The sequence below is a fragment of the Oratosquilla oratoria genome, chromosome 44, assembly GCF_046742065.1.
Source record: "Oratosquilla oratoria isolate Oo_2021 chromosome 44, ASM4674206v1, whole genome shotgun sequence".
Classification (NCBI taxonomy): domain Eukaryota; kingdom Metazoa; phylum Arthropoda; class Malacostraca; order Stomatopoda; family Squillidae; genus Oratosquilla; species Oratosquilla oratoria.
In genome coordinates, this window is record NC_134820.1 from 8,545,006 (window position 1) to 8,565,359 (window position 20,354).

A 20,354-nucleotide genomic window follows, 5' to 3' on the forward strand; every position below is an offset into this window, starting at 1 on the left:
ACAATGTAAGGTGAAGATGATAATTTCCAGGGATTTACTGATGGGGGGGGGGTACCAACCTCCCCCGATTAGCAAGACTAGAGGAAAAACTTGAAAAAAATGACCGAACATTGGGAAAGTAGGTTCGGTAACATAGCAAAGATTGCCAAGAGAGTTGAAAAATTGGAAGAACTAAAGAAGGTGAACAAAAACTTAACTAAAGAATTACATACATACATATACCAAGGCTTTTTCCCCCTTCCAAGGGAGGTAGCCAAAAAGGGAAAGGCATAAAAACACTCCCACCCATTTCATCCCTAAATACACTCCACACCCCTCCCACCCTCCCTCTCATCTGAGCACCTCCTGGATGACGGGTCATCCCTGCACCCTGCCCACCGCCCTGGGTCAGAAGCAGTGTCGCAAGACACAGCACATCCACAGCACATCCACAGCAAGGCCGCTTCATTTAATCGGCGACCCCCCCTCTCCGTCCCCCCTTGCATATAAGGAGAGGACGGGGAGAAATCCCTTCAGGCTGCGTCAAAATTTACTCACACATACTACCCCACCCCCCACCCCTCCGCCCATTCCTCCTCATGCAATCACAACATCATCCATATACAACTATTCTCCACTCACCTCTGTCTTCCGTCCTCTCCCTTCCTTCCTCAACAGACATTCCCCTCTTCCCCAAAGCCCCCTTCACCCCATCCATCCACCTCATCCTAGGACGTCCCCTCATGTTCACTCCCTCCACATCTGCCTTCCATATCTCTTTTACTAGTCTTTCTTCACTCATTCTTTCCATGTGTCCAAACCATCCTAATATTCTTTCATCAACCCTATCTCCCAAATCCTTTTTCACCCCTGTTTCCTCATCTCCTCATTTCTCACTCTATCCAGCCTAGTAACCCCCATCATACTTCTCAGACACCTCATCTCAAACACATTCAAACTCCTTCTCTCTTCTTCTCTTATGTTCCACGTTTCTGCCCCATATAGTGCTGTTGGCACAATCACTCCTTCATACAGTCTCCTCTTCGCATCCATTCCCAAATGTCTATTCCTCATTACACTCTTTAATCCACCAAGGCATTTACTCGCTTCTCTCAATCTACATTCTACGTCCACCTTCACTCCACCTTTTCCTGCTACACTTGCACCCAAGTATCTAAAACTATCCACTTCCTCCAGTCGCTCTCCCTTAATGTTCACTTCCAGTCTACTGCCACTTTCACCCCTTGTACATCTCATCACCTTACTTTTACCCACATTTATCTTTAGCTTTCTTCTATCACATACTCTCCCAAACTCTGCCACCAGCTTCCTCAATCCCTCCTCTGACCCTGCCACAAGCGCAGTGTCGTCCGCAAACAACAGCTGGCTCACCTCCCACTTTTCTCCATTTTCTTTAACCATCTCCAATCCCTGACCCACTACCCTAGCATTCACCTCTCGCACTACCCCATCCATGTATAAGTTGAACAGCCAGGGCGACATAACGCATCCTTGACGAAGTCCCACCTTTACTTCAAACCACTCACTCTCTCCATTTCTAATCCTGACACAAGCTCTACTACTCTCATAAAAACTCTTGACAGCTCCCAAAAGCTTTCCTCCTATCCCATAAATCTGCATAACCTCCCACAGTGCCTTTCTGTCTACCCTATCATAAGCCTTTTCCAGATCCATAAAAGCCCAAAAAACATCCTTCCCCTTTCATATAGCTTTCTCACATATCTGTCTTACCACAAAAATCTGATCTACACAACCTCTACCTGTCCTAAAACCACACTGTTCCTCACCAATTACTCCTTCTGTTCCTCTCCTAATCCTCTCAATTAAGATCCTCCCATAAGCCTTCCCTACTACACTTAACAGGCTAATCCCTCTGAAACTACTACATTCACACTTGTCCCCTTTTCCTTTGTAAAGAGGAACTATACAGGAACTTCTCCAGTCCTCCGGTACTCTACCCTCTCTCCAGCAAACATTAAATAACCTCACCAACCAGTCCACCATCACTGAACCTTCCTTTTTCAGACATTCTGCATGGCATCCATCCAGACCAGGTGCCTTACCTGCCTTCATCATCTTTACAACTGCCTTCACCTCATCCTTCCCTATTTCTCCTCCATTCTCCTCACTCATCACTCTCATTTTCTTCGCATTTCCCACTGCAGCTATCTTTCCTTCCCTATCCTCCTTCACATTTAGCAACTCCCTAAAATATTCTGCCCATCTTCCCCTTACTGCCATCTCTTCCATTATCATCTCCCCATCTGTACCTTTTACCTTTTCTTCCCTACTTGATTCGCCTCCTCTTTCTCTCTTAATTGTTTTCCAAAACATCTTTTTATTACTTTCAAAATTTTCTGTCATACTCCTACCCCATTTCACATCTGCTCTCCTCTTTGCCTCCTTTACCTTTTGCTTTACTTCTCTTTTCTTTTCTTTGTACGTCTCATATGACTCCCCCGTCCTCTTTTGTAACCAATCTAAAGAATTAGAAGAATTAAAAAGACAGTTAAAAGAAGTAAAAGAAGAGAATGAGGAATTAAAGAGGAATAATAAAGACAATAAAGAGGCCATAGCAAAAGGAGCACAGGGTTGGAAAAAAATCCAAGAAAATAGTAAAGTTGCATTTACTGACATAATAAAACAGCAAATGAAAGAACAAACTGAAGACTCAGTTATTAAAGTGATGAGACAGAAGGAGAATATAGTAAGAGACTTAGCAGATAAAAAGAAATGTATAATTATATTAGGAATGGAAGAGAAATATAACCTGAATAGAACCACAAGAATCAATGAGGAAAAAGAAAAAGTAAGCAGTTTACTAGAATTAGTTCAGGAAGATGAACCTGAAATCTGAAATCATGAAACAAATTGAAGAGATGTATAGACTCGGAAAGTATAGTACAGATAATACCAGACCAATTAAGATTGAATTCAGGTCACAAACAACGGCAGAGAATATCTTAGCAAAAACAGGGAAACTAGCAGCAAATGAACAATATAAAAAGGTATGGATAAAAAGAGAAATGAATAAAGAGGAAAGAGAGGAGGAAAATATGGAAAGACATGAAGCTAAGGAAAAAACGAGAACAGAACAGTCAGAAAAAGAGAAATTCTATTGGAGAGTAGTGAATATGAAAGTAAGGAAATACGACAAAAACAAAAGGGAAACGGAATACAATGGAAGTAGCAGAAAACTAATAGTGTCTTACACAAATATAGATGGATTAATAACAGGATTGAAAGAGCTGAATGATTATCTGAAGAAAAAAGAACCGGACATAATAGGAATTGTAGAAACGAAATTAAAATGTCCACTATCACCCAACAGTGTATGACATGATGCATATAATTATTGGATTAGAAACAGAGAGACAAAACAAGGGGGTGGAGTTATGTTCCTGACTAAGAAGGATATAAACATGAGGTGTGTCACATATGGAAAGAATACAGTAGAGACGATTATGAACGAAGTGGAAGACAGAGATAAGAAGAGCAGAAAGTTTGTGATAAATTATGTGCCTCCAAAAACAGCCTCGTGGGAAGAGAGTGAACATAAAATTATGTTAGAAGACACAAGGATAACATTAAATAAGATAATGGAAGATGGAGGCAGAATAGTTATGATGGGTAACTTTAATTGCAAAGTCTGTTGGGAAGAGATGACAGTAAAGGGTGGAGACGGCTCATGGGGAAATGTTCTACTCGAGATGATTATTGACCATACAATGACACAGTAGATACAGGAGAACACTAGGTATAGAAATGAAGAAGAACCATCGAGACTAGACCTAATAATCACATCTGAACCTAGAATAGTGGAAAAGATTGAATATAAAACACCAATAAGTAAAAGTGACCACATATTGATTGAACTGGAACTAAATGAGGAAAAATACATGAAAAAAATGAACAATATAGAAAAGCAAGAATGATGTATGAAAAAACAAACTTTGATCAAATAAGAGAATTCTTTCAAAAAGAAAATTGGAAGGAATATACAAAGAAGAAACAACAGTGGAAGAGAAATGGAATATTTTGACAAAAATTTATAAAAAAAGGAGTGGAAAAATATGTCCCAAGACAAAAACAAGAAAAACAATATGTAAAGTGCTGGTACAACAAAAGTTGTAGGGAGTTAAAAGACAAAAGAGATAAAGCTTGGACTAAATGGAAGAAAGACAAAAGACCTGAAGAATGGAAAATATATACTTAATATAGAAATGAATATGTACAAGTGTGCACAGAGGAAAAGAGAAAATATGAAAAAGATATCATAGAAATATGTAAAGATCAACCAAAATTATTTGACAGATTTGTAAACAACAAACTGAAAAACAAACAAGATTTAGAGAAATTAAGACAAGGAGTTGAATACACAGAGGAAATAGGAATGGCAGAAATTATGAACAAGCATTTTAAATCAGTGTTTACAAGGGAGAACATACAACCTGAAGAGATCAGATGGAAAGAGAAAGTCCCCCCTATGAAAGAAATAGAAGTAACAAAGAATGAAATAATGAAACACTTGAGTAATCTTGATGTCAGAAAATCGCATGGACCAGATGAAATAGCAAACTGGATTTTGAAAGAATGCAGGAATGAACTAGCAGACAAAATACATAGCATAATAAACAGTTCCTTGAAAGAAGGAAAAGTTCCAAAAGATTGGAAAAAAGCAAATATAGTACCTATATATAAAGGGGGAAATAAAGAAGACCCTACCAACTATAGACCAGTCTCTCTAACAAGTACAATAGCAAAAATTTGTGAAAGAATTGTCAAAAGTAGATGGGTAAAATATTTAGAAAAAACATGCTAAATCCAAGGCAATTTGGATTCAGACAAGGACGATCATGCATCACCAATTTAATATGTTTCTATTCAAGGCTAATAGATATGATATAAGAAAGAGATGGATGGGTTGATTGTGCATTTCTAGACCTAAAACAAGCTTTTGACAAAGTACCACATAAGAAGTTGCTTAAGAAATTAGAAACCGAAGGAGGAATACAGGGCAGACTGCTTAAATGGATAGAAGACTTTTTGCAAGAAAGAAAAATGAGAGTAGTGATAAGAGACACTCAAAATGGGATGAAGTAATAAGCGGTGTTCCACAAGGAACAGTTATGGCCCCAATAATGTTTGCTATATATATTAAGGGGACCCCCCGCCCAAAAATTTTTTTTCTGAAGGATCTTGCTGATTTTTTCTGTGTGATATCTAGGTCTGAGGAAACCTTCACAGCTTGAGTTTTATTCAGATCTGACAAGTAGTTTTTTATTTTTTAATAAACAAAAATTACCATATTTTTGGGCTTCTTTCAAATCCTGTCTCCTCTTACAATTTTTATTCGATGTCTTCCATTTTACAGCAAAAGAATCTTCTACATATATAAAAAAACAAAATAGAAAGTTTTTGTTTATATCTTTGTTTAACGCAGAGGAATTTTTTTTTTTTAAATTATCGAAAAAATGCAAAATTTTGACTTTGACATGTTATTAAAAACATTCTATTTAACATATGCAAAAAAACTCTCTATTTCATTTTTTGTCATTTATCTAGCTATTAATAGAGACCTCATATGCAAAAATCGGTTGAAAATTGAGGGAGGAGATAGACTTTGTGTATCAAAAACTTACATTTTTCAGAAACGAGTGTTAAAGTTTTTTTTTCCTTAGTTTGACTAAATTTTACATTGGACCTCCTAAGACCCATTGAAAACAGATTCCATTGTATTTTCATGATGATTTTGCATCTTTCAAGTAACTCGGGCACTTTGTACCCTCCTACAGTGTAGGATATTATTCACTCAAAGTGAGGGTCTCATAAGCCGCCACCTCACTCTTTGTCGCAAAGTTTGAGTTCTTGGTCTAGAATGACCCAGCAAAGTAGTCTTGATTGCTGGGATTCAGCTCTCTTTCTTTTCTTGGGTTTCCTTTCTGGTGTTGGAACAGGCTCTTGCTGCATCAGGGACATCACTGTGAGGTTTGAGACTCTAAACCCAAGGTGTTGCAACAAGGAGGCATCCTTGTAGCCAGTTGTTAGCAAACAGTTGTTTGCATAGAGGCAACATGTCTGATATAGGTGTAGAGGACAGAGGATCAGGTGCTGAGGATGTGGATGTAGATGGCAGGGAGAGAGCTGCTGGAGGGAGTACTAGTGGTGGTGGCGGAGGTGGTGATAACAAAGTTGATGCTGGGGTTCTTTCTTTCTCCCCTTGAGTTGCTAATGTAGACGTTCTTATCTTCTGCAAGTGTGCCTTTTGTTTGGATAGCTTAGGCATGGCTAATATCTTCAAATATCTCTTCACTGAAAAATAGATGCGAATTTCACACGGCAAATTAGTGAACGCGGCAAGCTAACGTGTACATGTCCTTTACTTTGTAAGGCTCAGGCCACTGCCAGTCGTGCAGGCTGAACTTCCTCACACCACATACTCACGTGCATGCCGGACGTAAGAGAAAACTTTATGAGTGCATCAAACGCAAAAAAATAGAGTAAAATATGGTCAAAACGTATGTAAACAATGGTCGTGCGCAGCATGTGGCTGCCGGGGGGAGGGAGGGTAGGCCCTTTAAACCCTTTAAAAATGGCGGTACGATAAAAACACTTTACCAGCATCTAGAGCAAGATCCCTACTATTTATTTATGCAATTTTTTTTTTTTTTTTTTTTTTTTTTTTTTTTTTTTTTTCTTAAATCTGGGGGCAGGGGGTCCCCTCAATGATATGGATGAAGAAATTGAAAGTTATATGAGCTTCTTTGCAGATGATGCAAAACTATTAAAAAAAAGTGAACACGGAAGAAGATTGTGAATCACTACAGAGTGATCTAAATAAAGTCTGGGAATGGAGTAGGAAGTGGGAGATGGAGTTCAACACTAAAAAGGGTAGTATAATGGAATTTGGAAAAAGCAAAAACAGAATAACAGGATCATATAAGAAACTGGTATGTTATAACACATTTATAAAAGTTCACTGTAAACCCACTATCGGAGAAATAATAACGGAAAGTACAGAGAAACTGTATAATTCGACTACGATCTGTAGTCTTCTTCAGCAGAATGCTTACATAAAGTTAAGGTACAAGTATATATGAGGAAATGAGGGGTACATAGAAGGGGATGAGGAAAGTGGGGGAGGGGGACTCAGGTCACATGCCCTTGAAATGGTTGGGTCAAGGAAGGACAGTGGGTGATATTTTGTCCGACCGCTCTTGACATAATTTTGTTGACCGCTAACTTGGTAATACAATCTGGGGGCCACTGACCTTTAGAGGTATTAAAGTTAGGATAATGTTTTATTAGAGAAGATTCTACAATTTTTCTTCGATAGCTACAGTGTGATTTATAAATAATTGATGCATTATCCCAATCTAATCTATGGTCTTTTTGGCTGGCATGAAGGAACACAGCGGAGTTAACTTGTCCATATTTTATGGAGTTTTTATGTTCCTTTAATCTCGTGGACAAATTCCTGCCAGTTTGACCCCAATAGACATCATCACAGTCTTTACAAGGCAATTTATATACCCCGGAGTTTTGGTCCACATCATCCCTCCGGTGTACATTAACTACCTTTCTAAGAATGCTGTTTGGATAATTGTAAATAAATTTGATTTGGTTATTAGGTAGAAGTTTGGAGACCGAGTTATCTGGAATGGTTTCTAAAGAAAGCCCTACATAGAGCCAAATCCAACTTTTATAAACCAAATAACTCCAGGGAGAAATTTAAATGGGGTAACAATAACATCATTGTACCATTTAATTATTCTTTCAGCTCGGTCTCCAAACTTCTACCTAATAACCAAATCAAATTTATTTGGTCAGGGGATCATAGTGATGAAGCCAAAATTCATCCATGGTGACTAAATGAGCCATAAAATTGGCCATCCCTGTTGCAAACCTGTCCAAAATCGCCTTTGATGTTGTCACTCTGATGCGCCTCTGATCTGCATTCAGGCATTTCAGCACCCTTTTTGCGGAATGTTGTGGATGATGTGGCCAACTCTTATGCGGGAAATCCCTAGAGTCTCAGCTATGACTTTAGCTGAAATCTGGCAGTCCTTGAGAATCATGATGTGCACAGTGTCGGCTTTCTCCTCTGTGATTGCGGAAGTTGGCTGTCCTGACCTGGGGTTCATCTGTGACCTCAAAATGACCAGTCCAAAACCCTGACACCCACATTTTCACTGTAGAGTATGATGGGCAGTCATCTTTCAAGATGTCCTTCATCTTGCCATGGGTTTCTGCTGCCTTTTTGCCTTGTAAGAAGAGGAACTTCATGACTGCCCATGCTTCAGTTTTACTAAAATCCACTGTATGCACTGCCATCATGTGTTGAATCTGCAAAAAGGAAAAAGATATATTGTATACCATCATGCTTTTTTTTCCTATCTTGTAAATAGTTGTCCTACCTCCCCCATAAATGTAACAGCTCTACCTTTTCACGATACCCTTAAAGCCAGGAACTTTTCAGCACCTCCTTGTGTAAAGAATTATGTTCCACAGCCAAGATATTGGCTTTGGTTGATTATACCTCGCATTATAATTTCAATAAACAGTCCTGAGAGAATTGGAGTTTAAATAATTCCATTCTCTCAGTGAAGTGTACCTTCACCATTGTGTAGTAACATAACACTACAAGGGAAGGGTGGTAAATGGAGTGGAGTATTTGAGGATGAAATGGGTGGGAGTGGATTTATGCCTTTGACTTCAGCTACCTACCTTGTAAGGGGGAAAAAACCCTTGGTATATATATATATATATATATATATATATATATATATATATATATATATATATATATATATATATATATATATATATTGTATGTACAAGTATGTATGGATACAAAAATGACCACTTGATAATCATGTGATATATTTGTGCACTGACATTTTATACTTTGTCAATTAATCAATCCATGGCCCCAGGTTGTCTCTTGCAAGAGAACCATAGCTATCAAATAACCACTAGCAACCATTGTACTTAAACAGTTTCACTTATTGAACTCAAGTAAGTTTTTAAATTGTTTAATCCATGGTAAATAGTACAATACACATTGTTGTAGTGCTGGTTGGTGGCCTTAATGCAGTCATGCTGGTGTTGTTTCTCTGCTCTGATAAAATCATGTGGGATTAAGTTGGGTGATTTTAATATCACAATTTCAAAGGATGCTGTTTCTGTTCAACTTAATAACATGTTTCATTTTTTCACAACATTAATATATCCCCTGACTTGACCTAATCCTTGCATAATCCTTGTTACAGGGTGTGTCTCTGACAGATTCCCTGGACACCACACAGAAGGCAGACATGCGTGCCTACATGTCCCTTGTGAGCAATGTTCTGGCTAATGCAGAAGTGAGTCATAGTGTTGTTGCAAATTATCACTCTTATCCTTGTTGAAAATAGTAGTATTAGTAGTTGAAATAGTGGTAGTAGTAGCAACAGCACTAAGCTTAATAGTACCCTAGAAAAAAAAAATTAAAAACTGTAAAGTGGGGAAGCATCCAAGAAGCAGATTAATGAAGAATTCATGGAAGGTGTGAATGAAGACTGGGGTGAAAAGGACTTTGGATGCATATGGAATGTGTATTGAGCATAGAAGGCAGAGCATAAAAAGATAGGACTAAATGGAGAGAGATTGTGAATGGATGAAAGGATGATGTGGCCCAAAGGGATGCTCTTGTTATCTGTTTCATGGAATATTTTGAGTGGATGAGAAAAAGGGCTTGTCATATGATGAAGCAAGGGTAGACAAACTGCTTTTTTCTTCTTTGCAACCATTCTTCATATGCACCTCTTTTCTAGAACCACACTCACTTCTTCATTCCTCCATTTACTGACCTGCCTGTACCCACCCATCTTCCACATTATACAATCCATCTTTGTATACTTGAATGCTTCTTGAAACAAATTCAGTCTTCTTCTCCTGGTTTTCCCTTTATCCTTTACAACATTGTATACCTGTCTCATTTTCACCTAGTATTCATCCTTTTTTGCCTTTTCATGCAACTCGCTTTCATATGGACATGATGAATGAAGAAAGACTAGTAAAATGAGTGTGGAAGGCACAGGTGGATGGAATGAACTTCAAGGAAAGATTGAGAATAGAATGATTGTATGGGGTGAAAGGGGTCTCCTGTTGGCATGCTCCGCCTCTGTAATCCTTTGTATCTGTTGAACAGGGTGGGGCAAGAGATAGGTATGAGTGAACAGTGGTTGTAAATAGATGATAAATTGATGCAAACCAAAGGGATTACTTCTTGTCTGCTCTGTGATTTCTTGAGTGGATGAGGGGGAAGAGTCCCAAGTAATGAAGCAGCAGCAGTTAATCAGCTTCAGCTGCTGGACCCTGCTATAAAAGTACTGTGCTTCTGACCTACATACTGTATTGTGTGGGTGACAGATGAGGAGGTAATTTAAAATGGAGAACTAGTAGGTTTGGATGAGTGTGGGATGGTTGAAGGTGTGGGTGTATCCCTTTGCTATGCCACACCCTTTTTAAAAGCGGAAGGACGTTTTTACAAAGGATTACAAAGGTGGAGCATGCCGACAGGAGACCCTTTGGTCCATATCTAGGTCGGATGCAAAAAAAAAATCATAATGATAAATTAGTAGATAAAAACTATAATAATGTAAATAACAAATAAAATACATAAATAAATGCATAGGTATAGTTAGATAATAAACAAACAGGTAAAAAGTAAATAATGAATTGACATATAACTAATAATAAATGAAAATCAAAACAGACAAATGATAAAACAAAAATAATGTGAAATAAATTATAATCATTACAGGATCTTGCTTAGGTGTTTATCTAAATGATTCTTAAAGCTTTGAACTGAACTACATTGCACTACCTGTGCAGGAAGTTTATTCCATTCATTAACTCCATGGTTGGCAAAGTTGTTTCTACCTACTTTCAAATTGAATCTGTTTTATGGACAGTTTGAGACCATTGTTTCTTGTCTGATTCTCATTCAATGTGAAAATTGTGTCACTTTTGATGTTGTCAATTCCCTTTAGAATTAAGACCTGTATCAAGTCACCTCTGAGTCTATGCCTTTTTAGGGAAAACAGATTCATATGTCTTAGTCTATTTTCGTATGATTTATTTTTGATATTTGGAATCAGTTTTGTGGCTCGCCGTTGTACTTTTTCCAGTCTATCAATGTCTTTAGTGAAATTCAGTGACCATGTGGAAACAGCATATTTCAAATGTGGACGAACTAATGATTTATATATATTTTTGTATATGTATGCATGCATTAAACATTGTTATTATACAGCAAAATTAATTTATTATAGGGTGCTCCTACCCTGAAGTATTTCATATTTTTCTGATTATGGACACGCATGTATGTTTGATTATCAACCTTGTAGATTATGTTCCTTCTAAGTGCTTATCTACAAAGTATTACAAATGATAATAAATGGTTTACACATTAGATATCAAAGAAGAACTTATTGAATATTATGAGAATGAGTTATCCTTTAATCCCTTGAACCTAATGGTGCACTTAAACTTTTTAAGTCATTCAATAAGTTACTCTAGATCTCTCTTGCAGGAGACCCAAGACAAATGATATTGTGGCTAAAGCCAGACAGTTTTTATTTAGCTGAGAAGCAAACTTGAGACAAGATGGGGTTTTGATTGCTTTAGACACCATATTTTCCTAAATCAGCCCCACCCCCTTCTGCTTGAATGAAATACAGAAATAGAACTAAGTTGAAAGGGAAGGGCGAATGTAAGTTTGGGAGTGTAAATGGGAGGTTATCAGGAGTGAAGAGAGGGCGAGGGAGGGAAGGGGTGGCTATACTAGTAAGTGAAGAGATAGGTAAACGTGTAGTGGAGTGGAAGGAGGTTTCCTCAAGGATAATGTGGATGAAGGTGAAACTGGGAAAGGAGATGTGGGTTTTTGTAAGTGCATATGGGCCTGGTAGTGAGAAGAGTGTAGAAGAATGGGAGGCTTTTTGGATAGATTTAAATGAGTGCATAGAGGATTTAGGGAGAAATGTCAATGTAATAGTGTTGGAAGGGGGTTTTGGTGGAGAAACACGGATGAGTTTCTTCTATTTACTTCGAGAGCCTAGGATGTTCTCCTTACAATCATGGCTGGCAGCTCCGAAGAAAACTTTGGAAGTGCCAGATCTTCCTAGCTAATGAGATAATTACAAAAATGGGCATGCCCCACCAGAAGGCAGCCAATAGGAAAAAGGGGGAAAACTGTTGTGGGTGGCACTTGCGACGCCATCCTGAAGAGCATCTTGACCTCTGATCCTGACTTGAACGAGACTTCATGTTGTTTGGGATGATCTGGCAGATGTATGGGAGTAAAGGTCACTTCGTGACCTCCGAGCACAGCTGCGGGTCCGAGAGGCCTCGCATAATGAAGGGCCTGTTGTCTCTTCATGAAGGGCCTGTTGTCTCTTCATGAAGGAGAAATGGTGGAGGGAAAGAAATCATCTGCCACCTCGTGGAGGAAAGAAATCATCTGCTGCCTCGTGGAGGAAAGAAATCATCTGCCGCCTCTGTTGGAGGGGGCAACGGGTGATGGAGGGTTGTGCTCGTCGTGAGTGCTGTCACGAGCACCCGGGGAAGGGTGATGGAGAGTTGTGGGGCTAACCTTGCAGTCACGGGGACTGCTGTAATGTAGGGAAACGTTAGTGCTCTGCTTGATTTTTCAGAAGGTATGAGGAAAGGAGCACTCTATACCAGTGGTTCTCAAACTTTTTTCTGTCATTTCCCCCCTGCACCCAGTTCAACCATCCAGATTTCCCCCCTTCATGTGTATGAGGGAAAGAGTAGTTAAAACACACTGTGACTATTTACTAATTTATTTTTCAAATGTACATATATACTGATAAACAGGCATTCTCTCTCTCTCTCTCAGACATGAGAAAATTCATCCGAGATTTTTTTAGTTCGTAGGTAGTATAATTATTTCCCCCCTGGTAGCTTCAAATTTCCCCCCGGGGGAAATTTCCCCCTGTTTGGGAACCCCTGCTCTATACAGTATATATGCATGTATGAATTTAAAAAAAAAATAAAAAGGGGGGGCTGGTAAGAGCAGCTGGATGCAGTGGCGGAGGTGTCTCGTTGGTCGATGTCGATGTGCAACTGGATTGATGCAACGGCGGAGGTCGGTGGCGAAGGTGTCTCGTCACTCGATGTCAATGTGCAGCTGGATTGAAGCAGCGGCGGAGGTCGGTGGCGAATGTGTCTCGTCACTCGATGTGGTGGCGACGGCCGAAGTTGTTAGGCTCGTGTTGGAGGGCGTGGTGGAGAACAGCTGGGAGGGATCGCGTAGACTAAGGCTTCATGCCGTGGTCACGTCGTGCAGCTGGTTGATACAGAAAGAATGTCTGTTGGGACGTCCCTGAAGAAACGGCGAAGCTCAAAGAATGTTGAATATTGTCTTCGGTGTCGCATGGGTTGATTGGTGATGGGCTTGAAGTCGGTGCTTAGCGTGCTTTCGCTGGTTGCTTGTAGATTTAGTTTTTCCTGCTGCTTCGATGTTCACGGCTTGTAGAGTTCCTGTTGCCTTCGTATGTAGAGTTCGAATCCCACCGATGTTGCCACCACTGTTGGAAGGGGGTTTTGGTGTAGAAACACGGATGAGTTTCTTCTATTTATTTCGAGAGCCTAGGATGTTCTTCTTACAATCATGGCTGGCAGCTCCGAAGAAAACTTTGGAAGTGCCAGATCTTCCTAGCTAATAAGATAATTACAAAAATGGGTGTGCCCCACCAGAAGGCAGCCAATAGGAAAAAGGGGGAAAACTGTTGTGGGTGGCACTCTTGCGACGCCATCCCGAAGAGCGTCTTGACCTCTGATCCTGACTTGAACAAGACTTCATGTTGTTTGGGATGATCTGGCAGATGTATAGGAGTGAAGATCACTTCGTGACCTCCGAGCACAGCTGCGGGTCTGAGAGGCCTCGCGTAATGAAGGGCCCGTTGTCTCTTCATGAAGGAGAAATGGTGGAGGGAAAGAAATCGTCTGCCGCCTCGTGGAGGAAAGAAATCATCTGCCGCCTCGTGGAGGAAAGAAATCATCTGGCGCCTCACAATAGTACTGGGAGACCTTAATGCTAGGGTAAGAAATGGTCCAATTGATGGAGTGGTTGGGAAATGTGGAGTTCCAGGAAAGAATTGTAGTGGAGAGTTGATAGTGGAAATGTGTCTAGAAAGAGAGTTGATGATAGCAAATACAGTGTTTCGGAAGAAAGTCAAGCATAAGTACACATGGGAGAAGGTGGTGGATGGAAGGGTGGTAGATAGAGCGTTAATGGATTATGTGGTGGTAAATAGGATTATGATAGGAAGAGTTAAGGATGTACATGTGCTAAGGGGAGAGGGTGGGGGAATATCATATAATTTTTTGGTGGAAGGCAAGTTGAGAGTGGAGGATAGATGGAGAAAGAGGAAAGGGACAAAAGGTAGGGAGGTGCTTAGAGTGAACTCTTTAAATGAAAAGGAGAAGGAGTACAAGAAGAAGCTGAAGGAGTGGGATGGAGTGAAGGATAGAGTAGAACTAGGTGTGGAGGAGGAATGGGGATGGTTCAAGGAGGGAGTAACAAGGTGTGCAAGGATGGTGTGTGGAACAAGAAGGACAGGAGGAAATAGAAGGAAGGGTAGTGAATGATGGGATGAGGAAACAAAGAAGGTTGTAGAAGAGAAGAAGTGAGCTTTCACAGATTGGTTACAAAATAGGATGAGGGAGTCATATGAGAGGTACAAAGAAAAGAAAAGAGGAGTAAAGCAAAAGGTAAAGGAGGCAAAGAGGAGAGCAGATGTGAAATGGGGTAAGAGTAAGACAGAAAATTTTGAAAGTAATAAAAATGTTTTGGAAAGAAATTAAGAGAGGAAGAGGAGGCGAATCAAGTGGAGAAGAAAAGGTAAAAGGTGCAGATGGAGAGATGATAATGGAAGAGAAGGCAGTAAGGGGAAGATGGGCAGAATATTTTAGGGAGTTGCTAAATGTGAAGGAGGATAGGGAGGGAAAGATAGCTGCAATGGGAAATGCTAAGAAAATGAGAGTGATGAGTGAGGAAAATGGAGGAGAAATAAGGAAAGATGAAGTGAAGGCAGTTGTTAAGATGATGAAAGCAGGTAAGGCACCTGGTCTGGATGGATGCCATGGAGAATGTCTAAAAAAGGGAGGTACAGTGATGGTGGACTGGCTGATGAGGTTATTTAATGTTTGCTGGAGAGAGGGTAGAGTGCCGGAGGATTGGAGGAGTGCTTGTATAGTTCCACTTTACAAGGGAAAAGAGTACAAGTGTGAATGTAGTAGTTTCAGAGGGATTAGCTTGTTAAGTGTAGTTGGGAAGGCTTATGGGAGGATCTTGATAGAGAGGATTAGGAGAGGAACAGAGGGAGTAATTGGTGAGGAACAGTGTGGATTTAGGACGGGTAGAGGCTGTGTAGATCAGATTTTTGTAAGACAGATATGTGAGAAAACTATATGAAAGGGGAAGGATGTTTTTTGGGCTTTTATGGATCTGGAAAAGGCTTACGACAGGGTATACAGAAAGGCACTGTGGGAGGTTATGCAGATATACAGGATAGGAGGAAAGCTTCTAGGAGCTGTCAAGAGTTTTTATGAGAGTAGCAGAGCTTGTGTCAGGATTAGAAATGGAGAGAGTGAGTGGTTCGAGGTAACGGTTGGACTTCGTCAAGGATGCGTTATGTCGCCTTGGCTGTTCAACTTATACATGGATGGGGTAGTGCGAGAGGTAAATGCAAGGGTAGTGGGTCAGGGATTGGGGATTGGAGATGGTTAAAGAAAATGGAGAAAAGTGGGAGGTGAGCCAGCTGTTGTTTGCAGACGACACTGCACTTGTGGCAGGATCGGAGGAGGGATTGAGGAAGTTGGTGACAGAGTTTGGGAGAGTGTGTGATAGAAGAAAGCTGAAGATAAATGTGGGTAAAAGTAAGGTGATGAGATGTACAAGGGGTGAAAGTGGCAGTAGACTGGAAGTGAGCATTAAGGGAGAGCGACTGGAGGAAGTGGATAGTTTTAGATACTTGGGTGTAAATGTGGCAGGAAAAGGTGGAGTGAAGGTGGAGGTAGAATGTAGATTGAGATAAGTGAGTAAATGCCTTGGTGGAATAAAAAGTGTAATGAGGAATAGACATTTGGGAATGGATGCTAAGAGGAGACTGTATGAAGGAGTGATTGTGCCAACAGCACTGTATGGGGCAGAAACATGGAACATAAGAGAGGAAGAGAGAAGGAGTTTGAATGTGTTTGAGATGAGGTGTCTGAGAAGTATGATGGGGGTTACTAGGCTAGATAGAGTGAGAAATGAGGAGGTGAGGAGGACAGGGGTGGAAAGGGAGTTGGGAGATAGGGTTGATGAAAGAATTAGGATGGTTTGGACACATGGAAAGAATGAGTGAAGAAAGACTAGTAAAAGAGGTATGGAAGGCAGATGTGGAGGGAGTGAACATGAATGGGACGTCATAGGATGTGGATGGATGGGGTGAAGGGGGCTTTGGGGAAGAGGGGAATGTCTGTTGAGGAAGGATGGGAGAGGACAGAAGACAGGGGTGAATGGAGAATGGTTGTATATTGATGATGTTGTGATGCATGAGGTGGAATTGGTGGGGGGATGGGGGGTGAGGTAGTATGTTTGAGCAAAATTTGACGTAGCCCGAAGGGATTTCTCCCCGTCTTCTCCTTTTATGCATGGGGGGACGGAGAGGGGGGGTCGTCAATTTAATGAAGCGGCCTTGCTGTGGATGTGCTGTGTCTTGCGACACTGCTTCTGACCCAGGGCAGTGGACAAGGTGCAGGGATGACCCGTCATCCAGGAGGTGCTAAGATAAGAGGGAAGAGGGAGGGTGGAGGGGTGTGGAGTGTATTCAGGGATGGAATGGGTGGGAATGATTTTATGCCTTTTCCTTTTTGGCTACCTCCCTTGTAAGGGGGAAAAAGCCTTGGTATGTGTATGTATGTATGTAGAACTTAACAGGACTGAAGGAGTAAATAATGTACCCTGGGATGACTCCACAGCTAACTGAAATATATAACATTAGATAGAACAGAATGTGTTTTGTATTATAATTAGTTTATGCACCTTATAATGGAGGTGGGAGGGCAACCACAGCATGCACCTACCTTTCACCCATCCCAAACCCATTCAACATTCATTTGTTTTAGTGTCCCTTTTATCATAGCCCCTTATGAATGAAGAGTCATCCCAGTTCTCTTCTCACTGCTTGGGTCAAAAGCAATGCAGCAAGACACATTACCTCCACAGCAGGATAGACTATAGTAATATTGACTCCTGGCTAGAAATCCCACAGTCTAGAAATAATATCTATAATATCAGTCAGATTAAATATGTTTTTTCTTTTAGCTGTATGTATCTTGGGTGGACCCAGTGACTTATGAAGAGGTAACAAGGGCACGCTATGGTTCAGTGTACCCATGGCCTCTGAATAAGGTCCTCACTCGCCACAAAAGGGGACAGATTTTGCGTAAACTCCGTGTTCTTGGCTGGAGCAAGAAAACTCTCGAGGAGGTAAGTTGGCAAACTAGTCCTCATTTCTTATCCATCTCTGTCTCAGGGAACAAATATGGAGATTTGATTCACTTAATTTACTTAACTGTATTATGCAGTAATAGAGCTACACTCAAGGAATATTGCCTGTGTATTTACCAAATTGTAAAACAGTTTACAGGAAAGAAGCTGTGTTCATCCTTTCTTTCTCCAGTGCTCAAACTTGGCTTAACTCCTTTGATATGATGACGCCTATGTAGGTGTCGTGAGGAGTGAGTGGGTAAATGAGGATGCCAGCATCAGCATCTTGATTATATTTATTTTGTAGTTGTAGCTGAGTGAACTGGCCTGATCATATTTTCTTTGGTTATTAACATTCAGTGATAGAAAATGAGTAATACAGCTGTAACTTTTGTAATGTGAGTATTATGATGCATCATTGTACATCAGGCAGCTAATACTGCCTGCAAGAATTTGACTCATATTGAAGAGGTTAAGTTTGTTAATGGCTCTAGATTAGGTTATGTTTTCCTCTTAAGTTATTCCATGTATTAATATATATGCAGAAAACCGAGTTCCTTATTATAATTTAAATGTGAAGTCTTTTCATTTTACTCCCACAAACTTGTAATGCCCACCCATCCCAAACCAAGGTAATTTCTCAGGTTTATCCACTCCTTTCATTGATCCTAACACTGAACATTGCAATCATATCATCTCCATCTTCGCTTTCTTTTAATGATGAGCCAGTGCATCTCGTCTCTCCTTGTATAGAATATCTGCTAAGTTGGGGATCATTTAGGTTTCTGGTCTTTGTTTTTTCTGTGAGGTAATAGTTGTTTGCAAGGATATTTTTGAAGTATGGTGGCTCCATAGGACCCACCCAGGCAAGCTTAAGATTTTGAAATAGATCAGGAAAAAAAGAAAAAAGAAAAAAGTAATTATATATATATATATATATGTATACATACATGCATACATACATACAGTACATATACCAATTTTTTTTTCTTAAAAGGGAGGTAGCAAAAAAAAAGAAAAAAAAATACAGGCATAAAAACCACTCACGCCCATTCCATCCCCATTCTCCACTCCCCATCCACCCTTTTCCCTCCCTCTTTGCACCTCCTGGAAGACCGGCCATCCCTGTATCTCGCCCACTGCCCTGAGTCAGAAGCAGTGTCGCAAGACATAGCACATCCACAGCAAGGCTGCTTCATTAAATTGGTAACCCCCCCTCTCCATCCCCTCATGCAGAAAAGGAGAAGATGGGCAGAAATCCCTTTCGGCTGCATCAATTTATTTCTCACATACTCCCTCACCCCCTCATCCCCTACCCACTCCATCTCATGCATCACATCATCATCCATACACAACCATTTTCCATTCACCCCTATCTACCGTCCTCTCCTGTCCTTCCTCAACAGATATTCCCTTCTTTCCCAATGCCCATTTTACCCCATCCTCTATCCATCCCCTCATTTTGACTCCTTCCACCTCCATTCTCAAATGTCTATTTCTCATTGCACTTTTTAATCCCACAAGGCGTATACTCACTTCTCTCATTCTACATTCTACCTCCACCTCCACTCCTCCCTTTCCCTCCACATTTACATCCAAGTATCTAAAACTATCCACTTCCTCCAGTTACTTCCAATCTGCTGCCACATTCACCCCTTGTACATCTCATCACCTTTTACCCACATTTTTCTTCAACTTTCTTCTTTCATACACCTTCCCAAACACTGTCACTAACTTCCTCAATCCCTCTGATCCTGCTACAAGTACAGTGTCATCAGCAAACAACAAATGGCTTATCTCCCACTTTTCTCCATTTTCTTTAACCATCTCCAATCCCTGACCCACTACCCTTGCATTTACCTCTTACCCCATCCATGAATAAATTGAACAGCCAGGTCAACATAACACATCCCTGGTGGTGAAGTCCCTTCCCCACCTCAAACCACTCACTCTCTTCATTTCTAATCCTAACACACACCCTACTACTCTTGTAAAAACTCTTGACTGCTCTTAACAGCTTTCCTCCTATCCCATATACTTCCAATACATCCCACAGTGCCTTTCTGTCTACCCTGTCATAAACTTTTTCCAGATCCATAAAAGGCCCAAAAATATCCTTACATTTTCCTATAGTTTTCTCACATATCTGTCTTACTACAAAAATCTGATCTACGCAACCCCTACCTGTCCTCAACCCACACTGTTCCTCATCAATTACTCTGTTCCTCTCCTAATCCTCTCAATCAAGACCCTACCATAAGCCTTCCCAACTACACTTAATAAACTGCCTTTGAAACTACTACACTCACTCTTGTCCCCCTTTCTCTTGTAAATTGGAACTATATAGGCACTCCTCCAGTCCTCCAGTACTTTACCCTCTCTTAAACAAATTAAACAAACAATAAGTAACCTCACCAACCAGTCCACCATCACTCTGCCTCTGTATTTAGACATTCTGCATGACATCCATCCAACCCAGGTGCCTTACCTGCTCTCATCATCTTAACAACTGCTTTCACTTCATCTTTCCTTATTTCTGCTCCATTTTTCTCACTCATCACTGTCATTTTCTTAGCACTTTCCACAGGAGCTACCTTTCCCTTCCTATCATCCTTCACTTTTAGCAACTCCCTAAAATACCCTGCCCATCTTCCTCTTACTGCCTTCTCTTCCATTATCATCTCTCCACCTGCACCTTTTACCTTTTCTACTTGATTTGCCTCCTCTTCTCGTAATTTCTTTCCAAAACATCTTTTTATTACTTTTAAAATTTTCTGTCATACTCTTCCCCCATTTCACATCTGCTCTC

At 40.5% G+C, this 20,354-nt stretch overlaps 1 protein-coding gene across 1 annotated transcript in view; it reads left to right on the forward strand.

Moving 5' to 3' along the window:
- LOC143022446 (metaxin-2-like) overlaps nt 1-20,354 on the forward strand; it is a 131,721-nt gene that overhangs the window by 94,714 nt on the left and 16,653 nt on the right. Inside the window, exons 4-5 of the mRNA XM_076180677.1 lie at nt 9,273-9,365; nt 17,381-17,545. Coding sequence (XP_076036792.1) covers nt 9,273-9,365; nt 17,381-17,545 — 258 coding nt within the window. The remainder of the gene's footprint in view (nt 1-9,272; nt 9,366-17,380; nt 17,546-20,354) is intronic.